Source organism: Microplitis demolitor, chromosome 1 (assembly GCF_026212275.2).
Source record: "Microplitis demolitor isolate Queensland-Clemson2020A chromosome 1, iyMicDemo2.1a, whole genome shotgun sequence".
NCBI classification, from domain to species: Eukaryota; Metazoa; Arthropoda; class Insecta; order Hymenoptera; family Braconidae; genus Microplitis; species Microplitis demolitor.
The window spans coordinates 18117116-18137252 of record NC_068545.1 but is presented as its reverse complement, the minus strand read 5'-3'; the positions used below and the strand labels follow the sequence as shown (position 1 = coordinate 18137252).

General features: G+C 34.1%; 1 protein-coding gene across 5 annotated transcripts in view; it reads left to right on the top strand.

The window, feature by feature from the left end:
- The window catches only part of LOC103579033 (zeta-sarcoglycan), a 107356-nt gene extending 94247 nt beyond the window's left edge, over positions 1–13109 (top strand). For all 5 annotated transcript variants that reach the window (XM_008560329.2, XM_053742838.1, XM_053742845.1 and 2 more), the window contains exons 3-6: positions 2219–2519; positions 10795–10984; positions 11083–11275; positions 12437–13109. In XM_008560329.2, coding sequence (XP_008558551.1) covers positions 2219–2519; positions 10795–10984; positions 11083–11275; positions 12437–12797 — 1045 coding nt within the window. In that variant the 3' untranslated portion in view covers positions 12798–13109. The remainder of the gene's footprint in view (positions 1–2218; positions 2520–10794; positions 10985–11082; positions 11276–12436) is intronic.
- Positions 13110–20137: the final 7028 nt, after the last annotated feature.

Sequence of the window (20137 nt, the reverse complement as noted above, 5' to 3'; positions counted from 1 at the left end):
GCATAGAGATGCTGGTGTAGCTGGTCGCAAGTGGCACTAATCTGTTGGCTCGTGTGTCTCGGTGGCCTTACCCACCGGGAATCGAAGCCCTGCAGCCCCTGAAATATTTAGTGAACCAAGTTGAAACCACACTGAGACACCGGCACACCGATACACCGCATCTCATATACTCCCACACACTCACTCGCTCACTCACACCCATCCACACACCACGATACAACGTCCTCCAAGTAGTTTGGGGACTCAGTGTGGTCTCTGTGGTGGCAAAGCGTTCGTTTCGACCGTAACTCGAGTAGCCTCCCTTGCCAACCAGAACCCGGTAGAGCTTGCACGCCTTACCGACTCTTATACCTTCACCTGTACCTGTGTATATGTGAAGAATATATATGTGTATATATACGTGTATATACTTTGTCGCAATGTTATATTTTTCTCTGACCCTTAACCGGACACTGAGAATGTGTGTCAAGCCATTATCACTTTTTTACTTTTTTTCCGACCTTACTTCTCATTACTGGCACATTTGATGCTTCACATAATAATTTCTTAGTTATATTTTTTGACTAATTATAATTGGGTGCGTAGTAATTTAATGAAATAATACGTTGTCGATTTTCAAGATAATTATTTAATGGGTAACGAAGCATAAACGAGGATAATATTACTCAAGCCAGGCAGTCCAGTAAATTACCAGCTATCCGAGAGGATAACAAATAGTTGTAAAGAAACGAATCTGCAAAGTGAAATAAAGAATAAAATAAGAAAGAGAAATACCGTTGCGAAATCACGTTGCGAGTTTAGTTTCATGAAACGATGTAGTACGGGTATAACGCGGTGGAAAACGAGTTGGTAACGAGTTTGGTAATTCGAAAACGACCATTTCTCACACCAACACTGCTGACATCGTTCTCACGTTATTTAACCAATTTTATATCTCACTTTCTCAGTTAACACTTTGTTAAACATTTTCGGGGTTATCCTCCAAAAATATTTGTCACTCTGTAACTTTACAAAATATAAATTCGCATTAAGCTAGAGTTGTAATTCAAATATAATTAGTTAAAATAAAGCTAATTTATAATCAACGCGGTTTAAATTTTTTACTACGAAAAAATAGAGCAAAAATGTCTCATTGATCACACGATAATTCATTTTTTAATCAAATCATAAAGTATTAATTTCTTTTATCCTTGTTCAGAACAAAATAAAAAAAATTATCTATCAAACCTTGAAAGTAATCGGAAGCAATTTCAAGGATCATGTTCTCGAGAGCTTCAACGAGGGAGGTTTATCTTTAATAATTTTATTTTCAAGCCAAACTCCTCTTCTATCATTTTCTTGGCGCTCTCCAATTCTTTCACTCTCCCTCTAGCCTGTGTTTTATTTTCTTTTATTTTTTTCTATTCTTTAAAGCAACTTCTCGCCCCTCACTCGAGCTTTTATATCCCGCGTAAGGCATAATTACCCACAAGAGAGCCAGCCGCATTAAATATTGTATTCCTTGCGAAAATACAACCCACACAGTAATTTACACACAAACGAATGTACCCTGGACAAGGAGAACGCCGAGGATAAAGCAGCCAATGATGAGAAAAGAGAGTATCAAGAGGCAAGAAGAAGAGAAGGGTTTTGGTTTCGTCGGTTCAAAGCCTCCGGGCTACAGCCAGGGATTAGGAGTAAAGTTATGTCAGACGTTTTGTGGTGGCTAACTTTCCATTAAATTTTTATTATTTTTATTTTTATATTTATTTTCTTCAGACTGTTCATTTCTCATAAATTTCAGCTCTTTCTTTCACAACCACCCCGCCCTTAAAAATATAAATGATTAAATTTATTTAGTCCCACTATTTAGTGAGTTACCGTAGCAACTCTTGACTTAACGCTGATTACCCAAATGCTAATTTTCAAATTAGAGTAATATACATACTGGCACCGAGTACAACCACCAAAATAGTGATTTAGAGATTCAGAGACTTAACATTTATCAGCGTGTCTCGTTAGCTCCTTGTGCGGTGCCATACGTGCTTCTGAATAGATTGAGGGTCACGTACTCTATATATGCATGCCCACAAACGTGACGTCCAACTTGAAGTAGATATCTCAATTATTTAACTTTACCGAGTGAATTTAACCAAAGATACTAAGAATAATTCGGATAATTTTATCCACGGGTGTGCATAAATTTATGATAATCATTAGCATTATTCTGTAATTTCAGAATGTCTCGGGGGCAGGCAAACTGGTCAGATGAACCCGAAGACACCAATGGCATTGCCAGACAAAGTCAACCTGGTCAGTCGACTCAGCCAACTCAGCCGCCTCAGCCAAGTAGTTCCACGAGAGCATGCACACCTCAGCACACCGAGCAACATCTTCCACATACCTACGGTGGGTTCAAATTCGGGCTGTACGGATGGCGGAAAAGATGCCTCTATTCGCTAGTCCTCGGTCTTATGATCATCGTCATCTTGAACCTCGCACTCACACTCTGGCTGCTTAAGGTCATGGAATTTAGTTCGGTGAGTTTATAATTTGTGCGACCTAGATTTTCATATCTGACCTTATGAATTATTACTGAGGCTTAAAATAAACCGCGAGTGGAGCTTCATGTGATGTCGCCAGTGTTGTGTTGCATTACGATGTATGACAGTAATGTGTGCATAAATAACATCTAGAATATGTCAATATCGAATTGCTCATCACTATTTATTCAATCAATATATACAGCAGCACTTTACTTTTTTTTTCTTAATTAACAAAACTTAGTAATTTAATTAAGGCATAAAATAAAGTTTTATTAATTACTAGGGAACCTGTGGGCAATAGATCAATATTTAACACCGTAAAACTTTTTTACTTAGGTTTTAAATTTTCAAATTCCGTGGCGCTTGCATATTTTTAAATTATCAAAGTTGTATTGAAAAAAATTAGCCTACAATTACTAGTCATAAATATAATAGAATAATAAAAATAAAAAAAAAATACATAAAGCCAGATACAGTACAAATATTTTCTTTTACAGTACGAACAATAACTTTTCGACAGCTATTAAAGCTGACTTCTGTCTTGTGGCTTAAAATTAGTTTCACTCGAGTTACCACTGCGAATAACAGGGCCAGGGCAAAGTAGTCAGACTCAAGCTATTCAACCTCTGACTATCTAGAGGGAGTGAGCAAGGGAGCGAACGAACGAACGTCTCACTCCCGCGAATCAAAAAAAGTTTCCGAGTAAGGCGATAGTTAATATAATTTCATGTAATTGCCAGTCCCGTTATTCTCCCCTGAATCCTCTTTATCGCTCCTCTCTCACGATTTATTTACGGAACTACATTATCTGAACTTTTCTATTAATTTTTACAACCGCCAATAACTAATTATCTATCGTCTCAACATCATTTTTTGACAACTACTCACTGTCGTATATTTAAAATGATATTTTTAACGTTACACTGTGAAAAATTCCCATTAAACTCTACTATGGGTGCATTGTAACCCCAGACCATAAGAAAACTGATACAAAATTTACAAGTGTCCCATAGTAAACGTATGCGCATAGGTTCCAATTGTGTCGTCTGCGCATACCGTTTACTATGGGATACTTGTAAATTTTGTACCAGTTTTCTTATGGTCCGGTGTTACAATACGCCCATAGTAAAATTTATTGGAAATTTTTCACAGTGTACATTTACAAATAAAAAAATGTTTGAATGTCTCGAGAAAATCGAATATTATCCAGGTCATCGGGTTAGAGGTAAATTTAAAAACAAAAAAAAACAAGTATTACTCCGATGACGTTTGACCCAGTAAAAATAACTGACATATATTAGAATTTAAAGGGAATATATAAAGTATATATTTATCTGAATAAAGAATGGATTGAAGTAAAAAATGAAAAATGATTAAAAGTCTATAAATGTCAGAGCGGTTTATTATCGGTGAAATATTGTAACTAAATCGCGTATAAGATTATTTGAGGAAAATAATAAAATAAGAAAAAATAAATTTATCGAATTTGATGAACATCCCTGGGGATTACCCCGAGAATTTTATTACCTGGTACAGGTTTATATACATTCAAAGTGAGCAAGGATAAGACGAAGCAAAATCTTTTTATCCATCGACCAGGCAACCAGGCGACTCGACGACTCTTTCTCGCCTGATATCGTCGAGAAGCTCTTTCGGTATTATCGAATTTATACGAAATCGAGAACGTCTATCCACGATCTTGCTCAATGATCCCACGATGGAAGACTAAATTCGACGGGAATTGAGTATCAATCCGTAAGTGAAGAGAGGCAGTACCCACTAGTATCACGAAGAACACCCCATGGGAAATGTAAGGTCTCTAATACTTATTTTTCTTATCCCCTCTATTCCTATTTTTCGTGCCTTGTATGACTGCACCTTGTAGTACCGCCGAGCCGACACTTTTTACTCTCTTTATGCTTTTAAACCTTCGACTCACTTCCAAGATCTTTACTACCTTAAGAGCATTATTATCTTGTTTCTGATGAAATAAAAAATAATAAAATTTTCCATTCTCATATATCACTTCCATATGCCCTTGTAATATTTTTATAAATCCTTCGAATCGTGGTCGTGTAAAAAAATTAATAAATCAATGAATAATATATAAAATAGTTATAATAATGATAATAATAAAAAAAATAATACTTTATATTCATGAAATCATTTTTTGCTATTTAAATATCTGGGGATTTGACAAGCTGAGAGGATGAAAAATAAAATAAACTTATGCAGAAAAAAGTTACATAAATTTTCGTATGCAAAAAAAGATGCAATATATTTCGACGGTTAAAATTCTTCGGCGTTCATCCTTTCATATCCTATTCGCATGTGACAAAAGTGGAAAAGTTAACTGCCACAGTACTAAATCTACAAATACTTAATATATATACATATATAAATTCATTGACAAAAAAATAAAATCACCAGGCTTTGGAAATAAAATATTTCGGTGTTTGAAAAACTGAACTAAGACCCACTCGAAACTTAAATAAATAAATCACCGCAGTAGTGCGTGACTCAGGTGCATAATAATAAAGATTTATAATTACCTAAATAATAAACAAATTTATAAAAATAAAATATTGCAAAACACTGATATAAATTTAACTAGCACTGTTTCTCATAAAGTTGGTGCAAGTACCTATCTTAATACCGATCTTAAATAACCAGCAATTACTGCGCCTCCAGCCCGAAAATCTTGAAACATTCTCTCCGCATATTCAGTTGCCCGGGAGTCGACATTTTCACATGCACACCAGTATGGAACACACAATATAATGTTATGCCGGCTAGTATGGTATATTGGCACTAACGGCTTACATGCATGCCCATGCCGAGTAGATAGCCCGCCTACTCTAATACCAAGGATACAAAACCAACTCTCATATAAACCTCTACTATCTGTATAGTTCATTCAACCCATGTACAATAGACACTTTACCCACTTGCCGAGTACCAATACAAAGGACATATATCTATTAAAGCACCTAGAATCACCAACTACCAGCACACACTCAAATATATCCAGTAAGGCGCCATTAATTTTGAATATACGATCCATATCTATAAAGAGCCAGCGCACGAGTAGACTCAATAGATTTAAATGATAAATACTTTAACGAAAAATTTTTAATTTTCTCATTTTTAAACCCTGTTCACTGTAAAAAAATTTTTCAATCAGTAATCTATCGGTCATCTATCAGTCAGATGGAAATCTATAAAAAATCTGTAGAAGGTGTCTGGAAAGTATTTCGGTGAAACTAGACCTAAATTTTGACGCTTGCGAAACACTTTCGGACACATTCGACCATATAGATGCAGATACCTGTCAAAAACTTGTCAAAAACACTAATTTCACATGATAAAAAATTTCAATTATTAATAATATAATTTTTTCACAGTCTAGTGTAAGTATAGTGTGAATATCTCGGTGTGAAAATTACACCAAATTCGGTGTTAAATTTAGGCGGTATGAATTTAAAATTTTCACATCGCCAAATGTGTAAAAATATAATTCATGACAATTTTGCGTTAAAAAAATTAATCATAAAAGTATCTAAATGTTCAAAATACTATTTAATATCTAAATTAAATTAATGTAATTAAAAATATTCATTAATTGTTTGTCACTAATCAAAATTACGAGTAACACGGAATGGTAAAAAAAGTAGATTACACAGTGTTAAAATTACACGGATGGAAAATTAACACCAAGAGAATTTTACACCGTTATTTTACACTACATGGCCGTGTAAAGTTTCCCGGGTTCATTTTTATACTGAAATTTTTCACAATGTTCGTAAACATAAAAATATTTACAGACATTACTTTTGAATCTGAAATCATGTGCTTGGAGTGGTTGTTTATAAAGACGAGTACCTGAGGCCGTACGAGTGACTCTCGCGGGTTAAGTAAAGAGCCTTGTGTCTTGTGCCACTTCTTAAAAAAAGTTCAACAAGTTTTATTGTTGTTATGAATCCTCATGTACACACACATGCCTAATTTAAAACCTGCTAATTACTTAAGTTACTTTTGAGCATTACATGCAGAGTTTTTATTACACCGAGTGAAAAAACGCTACTTGAGTGCGCATATTATTAATACTTAGAGTTGAACCTCTTTGGGGAATTAAATAATAACAAGCAGTTATAATAAAAATAAAAAAAAAAAAAAAAAAAAAAAAAACATTATGAATGTCTGCATTTGGTCAGACGTTAAAAAACTCACCTGTAGCTCGAGACAAAGATTAATTAAAAGATAGAGGGAATTGTAATAATTTAATGCGCCTCCAGGTTTAAGGTTCGTAAAAAGAACCAAAGACAGAGTGGAGAGGGTGTCCCTCCCGGACTGGGAAGAAATATAAACTATACATTTACGAAAGCATGGATATGCTGGGCTTAATGATGCCCTCGAGCGACTCCGACGCCAGGCGGACCCTCGACATTTATTCAATTGTCGCAACTGCAAGATAAAAAATATTTATCATGAATAAAATAAGGCTAAGTGGTTCAGAGTACAGACATGCAGACGATTTGTCTCGTTATTACACAATTTTCTCATTCATTTTTTTTTTAGCTTGTTTACTTACTTACCTTTTTAATTTGATAAAATATCGAGTGTGTAATTATTGACATATTTTTGCAATTAACTCTGGTCATTTTAATTTAAATACTATATTAAATTTGATATTTATATACATATATATTCAGTACTTTGCAATCAGTCGAATTAAATTAATTAAACAATTTTAATAAAATATATTTATCAGACAGGATTAAAAGTTTATTCACTGAAACACTCATTAAATATATTTAATGGTATTTCGTTTACTATTTCACTTTTTATTCCTCATGTAATTACAACTACTAATCCTTTTCAGTCACCTTGCACAACTGCATGTGGACTAATCTACTCTATATAATTATCCAGAGTCGGACAGACTCTCCGTCTAACTTCTCACTCGAGTAATGCAGCTCTAGTGTTTATACAGGTACTGCATTACTCACTTACCCTCTTCCCCTTTCTCTTCCTCGTCCCCTTCTTCCTTCTCATTCATTCCAACATATATTTTATACCTATTCATGCACTATTTCTCTCCGCAACCGTATACACTTTTGCGTTATTTCATCGTCACACCCCGACTCTGGATTAAATCTGTAAAACACACGCACTCTCACCCTCTTCCTCTCGCCCTTTCTGCCTCTCTCACTCACCTGGATCGTGCTAGTATCGTCGATGTATAAAATTGCTCGTAATTACTCACGCTATCCATACCAACGCGAAATCCCAAACTAACCGCATTTTTTTTTCTTGTTCTCGTCTTTTCATTCATTTCCATTAATTAAAATTTATTTAATAGACACTCAGTGTGAAAAATATGTTTTAATAAAATATCTCATGGCTAGACTAAAAAATAAATAATAAAATAAAAGTGACGTATGGAAATTTTAGTAAATTTTAATAATGGAACAATCGAGATGCGAGATGATGCTCAATTTAACTACCAAGTAAGAGTACTTATGTTTAAAACCCAAGATACAGTTTCTCTTATACTACAAATATATATGTATATATATAGGATGAGTTCTGGATAACAACGCTGTGAAACTAAAACGTTAAATGCTCGTGAAAGTCCAACGACTATCGCTATTTCACTCTTAGCTGCTGATTTTTTTTTTTTTTCGAGTTTAACTCCTCGCAGTTATTGTTATGACCGGTCGTAAGACTTTGAGTAAACTTCTTAACGAGGAATGAGTAATGAAAGGCCGAAAAATTAAAAAAAAATTCCAAGATAATTGAATTCAGCTTGGCTGAATTTTCTGATATAAATTTATTTATCAAAGCAAATTTTCTTTTATTTATATATGGAATTTTAAATACTTTATTGACGAGTAAAAATAGTGAAAAAATATTTTATTGAATGGCCGCGAGTTTTGAAAGAAAAAAATTAAAGGATGATTTATAAAAAAAAAAATAAATTTTTGAAAATAAGTGGAAAGTGGTCTATTGAATTTTCGTCGAGAGCGACGATAATCTGTGGCAGCGTAACCGGACATACAGTCAATTAATTCTCATAATTATCGGTCATCATTTGATCGAGGGTATTCATGTATGTAGAAATCCGAAATCATACCGGGAATCTGACGTGAGATATAACTGATCGTTGAATAAATAATCATGTCAAATAATAAATAATCCTCTGAATAAATCTATTTTGAATTATTTATTACTAAATATATCTTATAAGTTATTTATTCCTTATGAAAAAAAAAAACGTTCATGGTCCGCCGTCCTTTGGGTCCACTGTAAAAAATATCTAAATAAATCAAACGATATAATGGAATGTATGGGTAGGAATCGATCGTGCAGATAATTGTGGTACTTGGAGTAGAATAGAATCGCCGTCAGTGATATTCCGTTGGAATAGAGCGACCGTATAATTTTCTGAACAATTTAACAAATCGTTGGGCGGCCGTTAGACATCCCCGTGTACAAAGAAAGTTAAGTGGGATTTCAAAGTTTAATAACATCAGGGTCGTGGAAAAATAATACGTCAATCGCTACTTTTTAGTTTAAAGCTCAATGCCCGATGAGAATATTGACTATTAATATCCCGAGTCGAAATATTTGGTCTGATTTTAGTCTAACTGCACTGCATTTGGACTAATTGGTCTGTATTTGAACTAGTTGATCTGTTTTTGATTTTTTATAAAAATTTTAAGCTGTTTTTAATTTTGTCCATAAATGGAAATATTAATTTTTTCTTTAATTATTTTTTGAATTCAAATTTATTGCTTTTATATAACGGTTTTAATGAAGCAAAAAATTGAAAAAAAAATTTTGTCATGTAATTTTTTTTTTTTTAAATTAAAATTACTCAGTGTCGCACGATCTTTGAGTTTCTTATAATAATTCATTTTTTAATGGCAAGGTTTTTCACCAATTATTCTTTAAATTAAGATTCTCTTTCATTTTAAATATAAACTTATAATAATAAATTTTTGTATTTATAAAAATATCTAACAGATGATGATAAGGAACTGAATGAGTTGGAGATAGAAGAAGCCAGAGAAAAATAGTGGATTTTTCTCAGAATGTATGTTCAAAGAAAGTCCCAGTTACTAGGATGCACTATCAGAAGAAAAGAAGGAGAATGAAGTTCAATTTTTTTTCAGTAATGTTTTTATGTTAATTGAGGTTAATTTATTTATTAAATAAATATTATTTTATATCAATGTGTAAGAAAATATCAAACTTCCATTAATTTTTTGTTTTTATTATTTATGATTATAATTATAAAAAAAAAAAATTTTAATCTGTTTTTGATCGAATATAGATCAAAATCAGACTAAAAATAATTGACAGAAAAAGTCTGATTTTGATCTAGATAAGAATAAAAACAGACTAAAAATTATTGAAAATAAGTCTGAAAATAGTTTAAATAAGGAATAGTAAGGGCAAAACTAGATTAAAATTCACATATTAATTAAATATAAATAAAAAATAAAATTGAATAAAAATAACTTAAAATTTTTAGTTGATAAAAAACAGATCAAATTTTTCGACCCGAGTATATACTATATAGCGTAAATATTTTATTGTTCATATTAAGTTATGATAGACTTGAAATTAATAAACTGAAAGCTAGGGACAGAACTAATGAATTAGATAACGCTGGCAATAAAAGTAAAGGGAAAAATTTTCTCTAAGTTTTCTTTAGGATTTCTCCAGGTTTTCTCTAGGATTTCTCTAGGATATCTCTAAACTTCAGAGAAGTCTTTGAAAATAACGCTAGTACAGAAAAGTCAAGGAAAAACATTTTTCTAAGGTTTCTTTAGGATTTCTCTAGGATTTCTGAGACTTACAGTATCTTTTCTAGCTCACTTCCAACATCATCTTGTCAATGATTTCTTTATACACTGTCAACTTCCCGCGGTTTTTATTATAATGTAAAACTCAGACCGCACTGTTATCTATACTATAGAATATACTATAGCCCGGCCGAGACAGATGTGATGGTAGTCGAGAGTTCGGATTGTCCGACTATTCGTGTGTTTGAATTCCATCGTGGCAATTGCTTCCAATTGAGTAACCAATCATCGGAACCCAATACAAACTCAATAAATCTAACTCTCGTGCCATGCAGTGATGATCGCAAGCTACTTAAGAAGCTCTTGTCGATAGAACAAGTCATAAGTCATATGGCATGACCCATGATGAACAAATAATCAACCCGTCCTAATGATCTTTTTTCTTATTTTTTCAGGAAGGCATGGGCTCGTTGAAAATCGTACCAGGCGGCATTGAACTCAGGGGCCAGGCCGCTATTTTAGATGCTCTCATTGCATCAAGTGTACGATCAAGAAAGGGGAGGAATCTTGTGCTCGAATCATGGAGCAACTTTACAGCCTCTGCCAGAGCTCGCGACGGCCGGCTCTTGGCACGATTTACACTCAGTAAGATTACACTGCATTCGTTCTACTCTCTCTGGAAATTAAAAATTTCTTTGAATTGTTAATCTGGTTAAATAATTAATCGTATTTTAAAATTAAAGGCGAAGATCGAGTAGACTGCGTATCAAAAGGCTTCCGGATAACGGATCCCAGAGGCGGTGTGCTTTTTTCAGCAGACCGAGACCAAGTTGTCGTAGGAGCTGCGACCTTGAAAGTAACTGGGGTCGGTGGTGCTGTCTTTCGTGGAAGTGTGCAGACTCCATTGGTGCGAGCCGAGCCCGGCCACAGTCTGAGGTACGAAAAAAAAATTAATTTAAAAATGAGTAACTAAGTATAAATTCTATAACTTCCACGAGTTTTGTGGTATTGGGTATCGCAGCAAGTGATTACAATAGGTTATAAAAATATGAAAAGCTTTTATTGGATTATTCAGCAGATCTGAACAGTTATGAGTAAAGAAGCATAAATTCAATGAACCGTGAGAGAATAAAAATTGAACATTTCATATCTAGCATCATTCAACTTACTACTCGGTGATAAAGTTCTCATTTCTTGGTTCTCGTTTCTCGCTTCGTCATTCTCGAACACATAAAATAGCTAGACTATAGACGATGAACGCCACCAGAGAGGAATAACAACGCATCGTAATACTCACGAATCCCTCGATCCAGCCACTCTATCCATTGGCACAAAGCCATTCACCTAAGAATCCCGAACCCAAACTCACCATTGCATTCTTCCTACTCATTCTCATCCCCGGCCCACACCCACACCCCAGATATCTTTTCTTGTGCATTCATCCCTCTGTATCCCAGTTTCCTCTCAATCGTCAGATCTATCTATACATCATCTTATATATATCTATATATATCTACCCAACAAATATTACCTCTCTGTACAAAAAAAAAATAACAGTAGAAATTTTTCCCGTCGGGTATAAATATTAATAAATAAATAATTAATTGACTTGTGTTACCGTCAGCATCAATGTGGAAATTCATTGGGACAATAAACCTTTTCTGGGGCGTTAAATTATATTCATAGAATTGAAATTCAGTCTCAGTTGTATGTATATGTCGTACAGGAAATACTCTGAGGAAAATGTGTGCACGGGTTCGAGTTAACGGGAAACAATTGGATCCAGACTAGCAGACTACGAAAACGGATAACATTTTCTATAGTATCTGAGCAACAAAACGACCGGTAGTATCAGTTTTCACCTTACGAGCGAGTTTAATTATCAACACATCCGTTAAGTCAAATGAATACCAAGCTATGTTGTGCGGACTTGCGTTAACTTGTTGTTTTGATGATTCTGTTTTATTATCAGACATGCTATAACACACTTGTTCTGTTTGCGCGATAAATTCATTGTTCTGGAAGACAATTATTAGTATATCTTGTGAATAAATTTGATTACCGAATATTACTTTCATTATATTTATCTGTTGATAGGCTAGAGTCAGCAACGAGAGCACTCGAGATAAAAGCACCGGAGCGAATAGTAATAGAATCAAGGGCAGGTGAAATTTTAGCATCCTGTTTGTTGGACCTGACGCTCCAGAGCATCGAGGGCGCTATCAGAATCGATGCTAAATCAGTCTTCCTGAAGGATCTCAAAATGGGCACACCCGTGCAGAGACACTCGACCAGAGAACAGCAGCAGCAACAGCAGCAGCAGCAGCCACCGCGAAACGGGAGATCTTCGAGTGACCAGAGGGAATCAAACATCTACCAGCTCTGTGTCTGTGCCAGCGGCAAGTTGTTTCTCGCGAGACCAGAAGGTGTCTGCCAAGCAGACAAAACCGTCTGCTAATGTCGACTGAAGCGATCCCTCGGGGAATTTATTGTTTGTTATTTATTTTTCTCGGGGGAGCGCACCACTTCGCTAACTAAAAACTCATCGTTTTGTATGCATAACGATACTCTGATGAAAAATAAATCCTTGATGATTTAATATCTTCAATAATATGTCGTCTTTTAGATTTTGCTAACAACAAATAAACAAACAAACAAACAGACAAGTAAATAAACACCACAAACTGTTGGTCTAAGAGATTATTATTTATAAATCAATAAGTGTTTTGATACACGACTGTAAATTTTAAACAAATAATATTTAATAACGAATGAACATTAGTATAAATAAATTTATTTAATTAAGTAATAATATATAAATAATAAAAAAAAAAAATATATATATATATATAAATATAATAATAACAATAATAATAATAATATCTTGGAGACATATCTGAGCACTGAGTGCTCACGTTTAATGCCGTTATGGCACCGAGCCTACCCACGATGTATATCTTGTATATCAATAAAACGAAATTATAATTAAAATTTGCTCTATTTTTTTTTTTTAATCATTACCTTGTTTTACTACAATCATCGTTCATGTTCCACACTTGACTGCAGTTCGATGTCAAAATAATCAAGATCAATCAACGGTAAGTTGGAACTATTTAATGTGAGTAAAAATCTTTACCAATTAGATTTTGATGTTTATTAAAAAATGGATGCTAATTTGTTTGAGTATAAGACAGTTTAAAAATGCATTATTTGAGTGAACACAGCAATGTATATATGTATATTTAGTGAGCTGATAGTTTTGCATCAAGCAGTAAGACAGTTCTCCAAAGCAATCTCGCAGTAGCCGCTTAAGGAGCTTTGACGTCGAGGTAATTTTCTCGGAATTCGAGATTAAAATTGCATCTAGAAGAAACAAAGTGCGGCCAAGTATACTAGAGGTAGAAGTAGCAATAGCAGTAGTTGAAGGTTGGGTGCGCGATGGGACAATTCACATAAAAGGATATTTTAGAGAATGACATTGAGATTAAGATAAAGAACTCGGGATATTCAAGTTGACATAAATTAACATCAGTCGAATGAAAACATTAAACTCAGTTGAATGAATAAATGAAAGCAGTGAGAGTCTGCAAGGATCATGAATTATATAATCGTTATAAAAAGTAAATTTTAAAATATCCTGGATAATAAATTATCAACAAACATTTTTATCCCCACAATTATCTCGTCTTGCTCAAGCTAAATTTACTTCGAGATCAAAAACTTGTTTTCTATCGAAAGTATCGTTATTGGCTAATTTTACCCTATTTAACTTTTTTAAATAAAGTAAAAAGAAGCGGGAAAATCCAATAGCGTGTAAAGTCTCATGTAGAAGTGACACTTGATTGGAAGAGTTAATATATACGCAGACAATGGAAATTTTGAACGAATTGTATGCCGAGTATCAGTAGGAAGCGTGCCTGGGGATATAAAGAGCGGGGAAAAGAGTATATAGAGGTTCACAGATCTTGTGAACCGTGAAATTGTTGGACGGGGTACGGGTACGTCCGATAAAGCTTTAAATACGAATTAGTGGCTCCCGGGGTACGTGGAAATGGGTGGTACGTACCGCCATGTCGCTTTCTCTTTCCCCGTGCGCACGTACAAAGGACACTAACATACACAGGGTCATACTCTAACAGAAATTATCTGTCTCTTTTTATCTCCCCAACTCCGGGTATTTCTGTCACACTGTAAATTCCGTAAACGTATCGTCCGGATATTTTCGTCGTGTGCAAGCACCAGGGCGTTATATAGTTTGTGCATTGGGTGAGAGCAGGAAGTCACGGTTCGTCGATCAAGCGCGACGAGTAAAATACAAAATTCGATTCGAACTCGACGCACGTTCTAGTGTATTTATAATTGCCAGCAAGCTTATTTAGACCATGGGATATCTAGGTAACGCCCGAACGAACGTGTGGTTTTACGGTTTACGTTCATGCAAATTGTTCTACGCGATACAATAATACACCTTTTACACTATTTCCATCCATACTACATATCTATAGATACTCAGATTAATTATATGCATTTAAATAAAATGTCCTTCATAAATTTATTCATACATACATGGAAAAGAATAAATTAATAATAATCAGCCCACTGAACCCAGGATATAAAACCTTTAAAGATAAACTCACTGAAACTACCAGAGACCGTAACTTTTCCTCGGTATTAGTTTGTCGACAGTCGCTTTAATCATATTTGTCCATTTTCCCATTTAAACTGCAGCCTATTCATTTCCTTTTGCCTAACATAAAATTTACTTTTATGTAAATTACCCCTGACTCTTAACTTGGAAAAGGCAGATACATTAGGAGCTGAAGGCACGGAGACAGAACAGCTAAATGGATAAAAGGATCCAGTGGAATTACTCACTCATCTGGTGGTCAAATATGCGATCTATGTTTACATGTGATAGAACAATTTCCACTGGGTAAGTTTATAATTTAATGCAAAGTGCGCCTGGACGAGCTGTCTCGTCTGTTATGTTGCGGGACATGAAATCCTGAATAGATATGCAGTGCCACTGCCCTTGATTGCCCTCGAGGCTGCTAAAACAAACTTACCCCAATTCAATTACATTTTAATAAATTTATAAATACATAACTATACCCTCATTATCCATTTTGTTAACAAAATGAATTAATAGTGATAAAAATAATGAATGTAATATTTAACCAAACATATTATAATATTCAAATGAAACACGGGTATTAGGTACTTGTTCTTGCTTTATGATTTGTACACAAACATATTGCACACTCGAGGATTATCTGTAGATCTTTGGGTGCTGATGGTGCATTTATTTTAAGCGCTGATGCAAATTAAGTACAACATATACATACATATATTTATATAGTAACGACGGAAGCAGGCTGTTGCTTGCGTTAAACTCTCGAGGACAGAGTAGAAGAGAAGCAGGCGTCATGAAGCCTTAACTTTACTTACTATTCGAGCTTTACTATCTCTACTTCCAGTCTGAAAAGCTCCCGGAGATGAAGGAGAAGGGGTAGATAAGTGGAGTTGGGCGGCAACTAACGAACGAAAGTTAACCGAGGATAGAAATTGTCTGTGTACAGCAGTGAGGGTGAAGGACACTTGTACCTCGAGGGCTCTCCGTTCGATTAGAACCGCCAAATAGATAAATTAACCCCTTGTCACACTCCAACTGGGATCAACACACACTCGTATCAATTATACTTGATATCAAACTCAATTACAGTAACACACTGTCTTACTTTCCTTTGCTTCAAATAAATACTTGGCATATTATTTTTATTAAGTGCTCAGTCAATTTCACTTACTGCCAATTAATTGAATAAGCAAAGTGCGGGATAAACATGTTGGGCAACAGAAAAAGCTACCGTATAGGTTGTGAAAAAAAAGTACAGAAGTAAACTCCAAGTATGTATACTGTGGGTTCTAAATTCCTGAAACGACCGGATGCAATTTAATGCACCGTCGCCGTGTTATCATCTCCCCTCTGATGCAATATCTTTCGAGTCTCTTCGCCTTGTCTAGTTAGTGTAGAACGAGCTGTTGATATATCCCTCTTACCCTGCATTTATACAAACACTGTACACACTATCAGAACACTCTGTTTCTGTCCCACTTTGTTTCCCCGTCTAAGACAAGCCCTTATCCTCTCTTACACCTGGAGCCGAAAACCCTTTACTCTTTCCCCATTAATGTACCATCACTTCTCCGCATTCTACATACAACAGACTCCCCCTATCTCAACTATGTGGATCCCATTTCTCTACTACCAAATTACATCCCCAAATAGTAATTTTGTCCGGAGGAACCCTGCAGCCAACACATTATTTCCCGTTTCGTGGTATAGAAACAAATTAACGTTCGTCAAGACACAAAGCAGCCACGTCATCTCTTTACGATCTCATTTATTTTTAATTATTGACGCTAATCAATTTTTTCCTTCTACTAATTCACTTTTTTTTTTAACAACAAATTTATCTTATCTAGTCAATAGAACACAATGAAAACCATTTGATATTTATTTATCATTCATTTTTTTTTTTTTTTTTGTAAAATAAATGAGCAGACACAAGTGCAATTTCGTCCCCTTTCTAGATAAATCTCGTAACAGAATTATAATTTTTTCAAAAATCAATGTAAACATCGATTCTTACACGTGCGTTAATGGAAATATTAAAATTCGTCTCTTGAACACTCTATTATAATTATTAAAATTTGAAACTTTTTTTACGCAATAGCAGTACTAACCCGGGTCAAAAATAAAACTTGATTCAGGCTCACTTCACCTTATTTTCTTTTGAAATCAATTTGCCGAGAATTTTTCAATAAGATCTCGACTTTTTCAACTTAAATTAAATTTTTTTCAACTTTTTTGATCTTATCATCTTATATTTAAAGTCAAATACCTGAACCAAGTCAGTGTTGACTTGATCTCGTCTTTTTCGTCTTAAAATTTACCTCGAAAAATTCTAAACCAAGTAAATTTCAACCTGACCACCTTTTTCGTTTTAAATCATGATAAAGTAAGCCACTGAAGCCTAAACTAAAGCAAGAACTCAATATTTTTCATGCCTCCATAAAAAAAGTAGCCTAGTCTAATAAAATTTTATTTTTGACGGGGAAAAAATGTTTCATAATTTTAATTTAGTTACGAAGGTTACTCAGAAAAGGGACAATTTGTAACTCCAACCAAGTACGACACGCACTTTTCCATTTAGCCTATACTTGCCTGATTATACTCGGTACCTACTACTTAAATCCCATGTAAGTGTAATGATTCTACAAAGTAACAAAACTTTTTTTTACTACGCCGGTGATTCGTGATCATTTGCTATTTTTTCAACGCAAATAAAAATATTGATTTAGTAAAAAAAAAATAATAATAATAATAACCATAATGTAATTTATTCTATAATGATATCCTGGAGAATGAGAAAAAAAACACACGTCAAACTCGATAATAAGTATTATTACAGAATGAAAAATAATATTTCCTACATCATTATTTTAATAACATTTTTCTCATTTAAATTTTCTACTTTCACTTTCATTTAAATTATTATTATTTTCAGATAATTCATGCAAATGAATTTCGCAATGATAATGATGAATACAATTGCTGAGAAAAGAGCTTACGGTATCTCGCAATCTATTGTTTTAAATAATAATAACCGACAGCCGCTGGCATTGTAATTGCTCGCTAATTGAAAAAATCCGGGTTTAAAAAAATATCCACCACAACTCTAACAGTAATACAACATTCTATTATTTCATGTATCAAGTAAATTCCTATTTATTGTAATATTAGTACAATACCTCAGCAATGTATTATTTATAATTTAATTATATGGTTTTATTTAATGAAAATACTAAAAAAAGTTATTATAAATTAAATCAACCATAAATTGACAGGATAAAATTTTATATTTATTTTAAACGTCAAGCGGATGCACGAGATACTAAACTTTGCAATATAATTAACTTAATTAATTATACTAGAAGCAAGTTAGGAAGAATCGATGCTTCAGACGTGAAAGATGCAACACTTTGTACTCTTTGGGAGTTGATAAAAGACAAACTTTTATACATTCTACATTCAAATTATTAATCATGTTTCAAACTACTATCATTTTTTTTTTTCACTTCAATTACTTGATTGTTCTTATTGTCTGATATTTTACTTAGACGGAATAAAATTTAGTGATAGATATTTTTATTTAAACTAAAGTTTATTGAGTTGAAACTGAGCTTCGCGGTATAATTATGAGGTCTTTTACTGGCATAAAGTAGAAGCAAGTGCATTCAATCAATCAAACGTAGGCAAATCGAGCGTTTCATTGAAAAAAGACTAGCGGTGGAGAAAAAAAAAGATGAAAGCTCGGCGTAAGTGAAGAAAAAAGAACCACGAGAAGGAACGTAAAAAATAAAATAAAACGAGAAAGAGTAGAGAAGAGAAGAGAAAATAAAAAAGGACAGTTAAAAGGAAAGGTAAAACGTGTCTGATTTTCAAGCGTTTTTTCGTTTTGCTTGTGAATTAAAAAACGTAAAAAAGGTGTAAAGGAGAGAAGTCCAAAGGTGGGATTTGAACGAAGAGATCTAAACGATCGGATGAGAGAGACAGAATAAGCAAACGAGTGCCACCACAAATCAAAGACCTGGTGACAGTTAATTCATAACTCACGAGCAACCGCCACCGAAAACCCCTACAATCTCCGCAGCATCTCTGAAGCTCTGAATAACGAGAATTTACGCTCCGAAACCCAATGCATACCTAAACACTTGACAGCTTCAACACTAATTGTCAAATCTACTTTAACAAACCCTTTTTTATTTTATTTATTTCGCTGACTATTGGTTTTAATATGCCCCAGGGAATTTATCGTTTTTTTTATTTCATTAAAATTTTCATTCAGACATACTTTGTAAAATAAATTGAGTTAAGCATAAGAAATATCAATGCAGATGTCAATTTGTTGTAAGTCTAAAGATTCACGAATTGACAGCGATCAGTAACTTGACTCGGCAATAAATGTCTGTGAGTTGTTTAGTATTGTTGGTAAGCAAAACGTTTCTTAAATTCTCAATGGCATTAGATAACGTAGAAAAGCTCCGACTAATGGTCTGTTGTCGTATGCCGGAAGTTTCGTAAGTAGTCTGCCAGTGGTGTCGTTCAAATATTTACGAGGCTCTTTCTATTTCAGTTTCGCCAGAGATCTTTCACTCGCTCCCTCTGGCTCACTGTGGACTACACCCCCGTATGTCTGCAGTGAATTTATACAGAGAGATTAAATGCCTGTAAATAAAACTCGTGTTAATAAAAATTAAGTAAACGTGGTCTTTAAATATTGAGTTGATAAATAAATAAAATTACTTGAGGGTTTATTGAGGTAAAGTGGGAAGAGATGGACGAATGATTCACGCAAAGCATAATGCGGTTTGTGACAATGAAAATCAATAAAAAACATTTTGCGGAAGGACATTTAAAAGTTTTGTTGAAGCTTTTGAAAAGCTCCTGATTTTGCAGTTGCTAACTCTTGCTAGATTTCGCATGCGGAAATGAGCTGAGTCGAGTTTGAGAACGCGACGCTCGTAATTTTCTCCAATAATGAAACGATGGACTGGTATATAGTAACTGCGAAGAGAGTGAAAGAGAAAGAGGACCAGAAAGTCAACTGGGTACCCTAATTAAGTCGAAATTTCCGGATCCTTATCCCAAACCAAAATTTGCATTCTCTTAATTAATTAACATTTATATTCAAACTATTCATTTTTCATATTTTAAATCTATTACTAATGATATTC